This window comes from Glossina fuscipes, unplaced genomic scaffold, assembly GCF_014805625.2.
Source record: "Glossina fuscipes isolate IAEA_lab_2018 unplaced genomic scaffold, Yale_Gfus_2 1, whole genome shotgun sequence".
Taxonomy (NCBI): Eukaryota; Metazoa; Arthropoda; class Insecta; order Diptera; family Glossinidae; genus Glossina; species Glossina fuscipes.
Window position 1 is genome coordinate 41,357,413 of NW_023998415.1, and position 6,558 is coordinate 41,363,970.

Below are 6,558 nucleotides of genomic sequence, written 5' to 3' on the forward strand. Positions count from 1 at the left end.
AAGGTCAAAGGAGAGAAGTGAACAAATGTTTTGAGCCGTTTTCAAAATGGCATTAGCCGTGACAATTGATATGTATGTATGCATGTATAAAGGTTCGTATCTTTCGTATCTATTTTTTATAGCTTTTGGACACATTTAGAAATCGATTGTAAGATATATCTCACGCCTACTTCTTACGGTATAACTTCAAAAATGAGTATTTGTGATTATTACCTCTAAGTTATTTGCATTAAGGAAAAAAAAAGTAAAAATAAAAATAAAAATAAGTAACAAAAAAAAAAAAAGAAGAGAATTAACCTACTATTACAGTCTATCACCTAATCTAATAATTTTTGTTAATTCAGTTTTTCAAAATTTCGTTTTGTTAATTCCTTAAATAGGACGACATTTTTTTCATATCTATCTCGCTTTCTCTCCTTTTACTGTTTACTATTCGCTGTTGTACATGTGTAACATTCATGTTTGCACGTATATACGGCTTTTCTCATTTATTTTCCGGTATTTTCTAAATCTGTCGTCTGCCGTAAAAGAATGGATTTAACATATAATAAAAATGAAAAAATAGAGCAAAATCGATTCAAATACAAAAAAAAAAAAAAAAAAAGAAAAAAGAAAAAAAAAAGCAAACAATGCTAACGCGTATATGAAACGACACATAAATGAAATCTATTGAAATTCGAACGCATTGATATATGTAACATACCCCACATGTGTTCTTTTCATTTCGGCTTAGGGCTATCGATATCCATGCCTATGGCATATCTATGAACACATACATGTATACATACGTATATATGCTTATATGGAAATATATATATATATATATATATATATATATACACATTCGAAAGCATACAGATATTTATGCTTATTGTTTGGATTTGTATGTTGTTTGCATTTTTCCTTTAAATGATTTATTCCTTTCCTTTATTTACAGTTGCAGGGATTCACAGATTTTTCGCCAAGTTACGAAATTCAATTTGATTTTTATGATCTCAAATGAAGTCTAAGTTAAGTTAAGACTATTTAATTGAAAATCGAATCACAGAATTCGCTAAATATGGTTGCCTTTAAATAGGTGGTCGTAAGGCTGCACTCAGCTTCAATTTATTTATAATATATTATATGTGACGGTATTGCGATGGAATGATATGAATGCAAAGGAATTAAGGATAATCTCCATGAATAAATTCTGGATGATATTTTAATTAGGGCATCTCTAAATCTGACATAAGATATTTGATATTTCAATCTTTTTAGCCGTAAACCCCGAAAAACGTGTAAGAGAGGCAGTTAAACACAAATGCACAAGTGTTTGCGCGAATCCATCATTCGACAAGAGGGGCATCGAGGTTCGATGATAATAATAATAATAATAATAATAATAATAAGTACTTTGCCGCTTGAACTGAGCGAAATTTTTATTTATCCACCTTTTCTTTTCATCGCTAGAAATTGTTTTGTTTGGTGCGTTATTGAGTTCTTGATTTATGTTAGTTAATTCAAAAAGCAAAGTATTACTCGCAAATAATTCTTTTTTTTATTTTTTTTAATCGCTCACACAATCTCTCATCCGTATTTAATTCAATTTAACTTAACGTTGGCTATATACTTCAAATCTATTTACTGAGCAATAATAATGACGATATACGTATATCGTCTTGTTAGCCCGAATTACTTACTGTATATATATATATGTTTGTGTATGCAAGACCGGCATTGATTACCATTTACGCATATATATACATATATATATATATATATATATATATATATCGATGCAATTAAATAATTATTTATTTAAGCTGTTTTATAAATAGAATTATTAAACGCACTTGACTATAAAAGCCATTAGAACCGTTGAAAATATTTCATAATATTTGCTTTAAAAGCATTCACGAAATGCGGTTGCTTGGCATTGCGTTTGCCTGCGCTTTTATAAACATTGGTGAGTGTAAGATTGAAATGAGTTTAAGAATTCAAGTGTGTTCGCAAATAAAATTAATAAAATTATAGCCACCGCTCAGTGCAAACTATCGATGCCCGATGACATCAAAGCGTTAAATGCTCCGGTTATACTTGTAACGAGTGCTCCTAGTAAAGGCTATAAACTATTTCAGCCGATTGCCAGGCACACACAATTTCCCGATGAAAGTAAAATTAAATTAATCTGCACGAATGAAGATAATTTTTTAAAACTGAGCAGTGGAAATCAATTAACATTGACCTGCACTGATGGTGAATTTTTGGATGCAACGGGAGCTAAACGCGAAATTCGGGCGATATCTTGCGAAAAATTACCCACTTACGTGATCAAGAAAACAGCCGAACGATGTGCTATTAACTTTTTCATTTATAGCGTTGGCTATGAGATAGATTCACGATTCTATGGCCCGATCTATAAGATATGTTACGGTGATAATAACCCAGCCGGCTTTTATACGCATCACATAATCAATGGTCAGTCATTAAAATGTAAGTGTTGCGTCAATCTATTCCCTTTATTGTTGCTAATTTGTTGTTGTTGTTGTTGTTGTTGTTGCTGTTTTTGATTTATTGCATAAACACATTTTGTAGATAAATTATCCCGTGGCGCGAAATTTTATACATCTTTAATAACTACAAAATTCATAGCTGAAGATTTGGACGATCTTTACTATCTTCAAAGTCAGTTGAAAGTGTTTAAATATCTTAATCACAATGGCAGATCGATTGTGAATGATTTTAATTATTTCGTCGAGGGTCGATTGACACCCGATGCTGATATGATTACATTTTATGAAAAATTATGCACTTACGATTATGCAAATGTTATACCACAATTCCGAACGGTTCGTGATGGCAATGTGCTGCTTGTTGAGAAAAGGTTACGTGACTTAGCAATGAAACAAAATCTTAAGCTTGATGTTTATAGCGGATATTTTCAAACGTTGAAAATGAATCTTGAAGGCCAAGACAAATACATTTACTTGGATAACCAAGCTGAGCTTCCTGAGCATCCGGTACCCCAATACATTTACAAATTTGCCTTTGACAAATTCAATAGCTCTGGCATAGTGTTCATTATACTAAATGATCCCTACAGCGCAAGATCGGGCCAAGTAATGAAAGAATTGTGCAAGAATGTATGCGAAGAAGCCAATGTCAAAACACGACGATTCAGACTGCGAAAAAATGGATATACCACCTGTTGCCGTTATTCGGAGTTTAAAAGAAAAATTCGAATCCTACCTGAAACTATCGAAGTCAAACACATACTCAAATGGTACTAAAATTATTATAACATATTTTGTGAGGCAAAATTTGATGAAGATAAATAGACCAACAGCATGGCATGTTCATATAATAATTTCTTTTACCGTGTTACGGCAATCCATATATCAAGCGTAGTACGTTTACTTAACTTGCCCTGAACTTTACTAAATATCAGCTCAGAATTTTTAACCCGGCTACTTTAATGTGTATGTTTCTGCTTTGATGATCTATACTATTTACGTTTTAAGCATTTTACTGAGTCTTATTTTTAAAGATTTTTTTTTTTTTTTTTTTTTTTTTGTTAAGACATGTCCTGACAACAACGTAACTTGAAACAGTTGATATATACAGAAATGATTAGCCAAGACATATAATTATATATGTAGGAAATGGCGTGAAGGGAGGAGGTCCGCTTTCTCAATGGAAAATTGTTTAGTCGCCTTTATCAGCTAGAAAGTTTATCGATTCGTTTAATTCTTCTTTTCTTTTTTTTTTCGTTTTGTGCCCATCAAGCCACACAGTGGCCCCTTTGTGTTCATCAATTTATTTATTGCGGCATTTGCTTATTCCTTTTCCGTCATGCTGTCGCGTTCGTATAGGCTGCTAACTTGTAATTGAAATTTCGCAGATATGGTTTCGGTTCAAGTTCACAAATCATTCGCAGATCTATTCGTTGTAATAAAAAAAAAAAAAGAAAAGAAAAGTGAAGCATAAATGAAAACCCATAATCCATAACCCATGCATTGACCTCAAATACAACTTAAATGACAAGCATGCATCAGCAGAGGGTATATTTTTTTTTTTTGGAAATTTTTCCGATACAAAATATTAAAAATAGTTCGCGTGGTTTAAAACTACGTTTGGTCAATGGTATCATCAAGATGTTAATACAAGTGTTCATTCCAGAACAGTGTGGTTACAATCTTTTTGAACGTCACTTTTCTAAGGTCGATTTGCGGTCGCGACTGCTCAGGCAACCGACGTTCGGAAGATGAATTTCGAATCTTTGGTGCTTGGTAGCCGACTGCTTAATAAGTGCTCTCATATAAGGCAATAGTCATTCAAAATCGACTGAGCTCTATCAAGCTCTTCATTCATTCTTTATGTCTTTATGCCGGACGGCCGGAAGTGGGCCAATGACTTTGTCAATTTTTCAATTCGATGAAGGAGCTTATCTGCAAGATGCGCAAGATGTTTGAGAAGAACGTTCTTTAGTTCAAATTATTTCCTCTATGTAGGTTCTACACGTGCACTTGTCAATCAGTCGATGTTACCCCTGATTATAAGAAATTCTTCTGTGTGAAAGCAGATTCATTTTTAAACTTAAGCCATATGACATTTTTCATTAACTTTACGTATTAGGTGAAAATATTTTTACGTCATCAATGGTTACAACGCAATCTTCAAGATCAGTTTAATCCTTAAAGTCATCATTAGTTTCCTTTACGATGTGGCTGATGTCGGAGACAACTAAATGACAAGATGGTGCAACATTTTGTTCAAAGTTCAAAGTAGGAGATTATTACGGACTTTTTGTGTTTATGCTACTAACAACAGCAGTAGCGCTGTTAGTTAGCAGCCATTTGAGCAGCCTTGCTCTCTCTGTTATTTGTATGATCTGAGGTTCTGTTAATAGTTTCTTGCTATGCTTTACATAGAAGTGTCTATGCACGCAACACAGCAAACAGTAGGTAGTGATTTGTTTTCCTCTTCCTTCCTCGTTTGTTTAACCCGTTAACGTAAACAACGTCAATGGACGTCCATTGCCTGTGCTTGTAGACGCAAACGACGTCCATAGTAGTCCTATATTACTAAAAAAATTTTAACGCATGTCTATCACTGTTGATTTTACCACCATCTAAACTGTTTAGTCTTCTTTTAATAATAAATGATTTTGCATTTTTCGCTTGGTGATGCAATTATTTTATTTCAATTATGCTTAGAATTGAAATTTACTTGCCTTGGTAGTGCTTGTAGAATTTAGCGACGTGGATAGCCGCCAATATTTCATGTACTCTGTTTTGGCCTTTCTTCTGTTTGTTTGAAATAATTACCGAAAGTTCTCACCGCTTATTACTGAGTTTCTACACATTTTGTTTCACACTCTTCTTATTGGTATCGTATTCTTTTGCCCTTATGCAAAATCGCGGGCGAACGAGATTGCAGCGAGGACGATTACTGCGAAAGTGAAGAGCTGTCTTCTTCATATAGTATAGTAGATAAAAGTGAGGAACGTGATTTATTTATGTTCCTCCCCGTCGACGGCTAATTTCTATGGTTTATAATTCTGAGACTGGACACCATGAGCATAATCGTGGCTATGAAACTGAATGGCGCGAAGGATATAATCACAATTAGAAGGTTTGACTTTAATGAATCAATTCGCATTGAAGTCTACGATCTATTTTTAATAAAATCTTTTCTGAAACAGATACGAGAAACATTTATGCGATCGCCTAAAGAAAATTGCGGGAAATTTAATTGAAAGAAATCATAATAAATAAAAAAGAATTAAGGAAACTCTTTGGATTGTGCTTATTGCGATCCCAATGAAAATAACTATTCATCCGTTTGTAATTTACTTGGTAATCAGGACCTCGACAATTCAACAATTATTACAGTGTGTAAATAGCGCTGAAAGACTACATATAGAATTCTTTCATTCTTACTTAATTCAATTTTATGAAATTTTCTAAAAAGCATACTCAACTAAAAAAACAACAGGTCCACTAAGCTCTCGATATAATATATAGTAGGGACGAAATCCAAATATGGAGTAAAATTCTATGAGTTAACTATTACTAGCGACGGTTATAGATATTTATCAAGCAAGGCAGGACATCCCTAATATATTATCGAAAGCAAATGATCTCATTATACGTTTACGTGAAGCCGTATTTGAATAAAGAATATAGTATTGAACTGTTCAGTAAGTTACTAATTCGCATCTTCTTTAGTATCAAGCAATATTTTATTGAAAAAATTTCGACACAAGAGAATAACAAAAGAAGTAAAACATTTCGCTCTGTCATTGGCTTTATGCTACAAATCCTTCTTGAAATTAAATTACCTATGGTATTAGGAATTTTTATTCTTGTTTATTTCAATTTTCAAGTTTGTCTAAACTGAATTAAATTAAATAAGTATATGGTGGCAAATCATTTGCAAAATAATGTTATGTTTATGAAAATATAACTTTGTCATTTTTTTACTAAATTATTTTTAAAAACTATCATTAGATATCAAGACGTCTATAGCTGTGTTTTGCGTAGAAGAGAAATCATAGCTGTCGACGGAGACGTC

At 32.8% G+C, this 6,558-nt stretch overlaps 1 protein-coding gene across 1 annotated transcript; it reads left to right on the forward strand.

The window, feature by feature from the left end:
* The first annotated feature begins 1,879 nt into the window (after positions 1-1,879).
* On the forward strand, positions 1,880-3,499 carry LOC119632084. Its single transcript, XM_038024796.1, has 3 exons — positions 1,880-1,948; positions 2,017-2,475; positions 2,578-3,499. Exons 1-3 carry the CDS (start codon positions 1,903-1,905, stop codon positions 3,270-3,272), a joined length of 1,200 nt encoding a protein of 399 aa, XP_037880724.1. The 5' UTR covers positions 1,880-1,902; the 3' UTR covers positions 3,273-3,499.
* Positions 3,500-6,558: the final 3,059 nt, after the last annotated feature.

Bases quoted from the DNA above. Each gene is read 5' to 3' on its own strand.
- LOC119632084 (XM_038024796.1), top strand. From the start codon at position 1,903: ATGCGGTTGCTTGGCATTGCGTTTGCCTGCGCTTTTATAAACATTG. The intron at 1,949-2,016 runs GTGAGTGTAAGA...ATAAAATTATAG, and splicing joins CTGCGCTTTTATAAACATTG to CCACCGCTCAGTGCAAACTA. The intron at 2,476-2,577 runs GTAAGTGTTGCG...CACATTTTGTAG, and splicing joins CAATGGTCAGTCATTAAAAT to ATAAATTATCCCGTGGCGCG.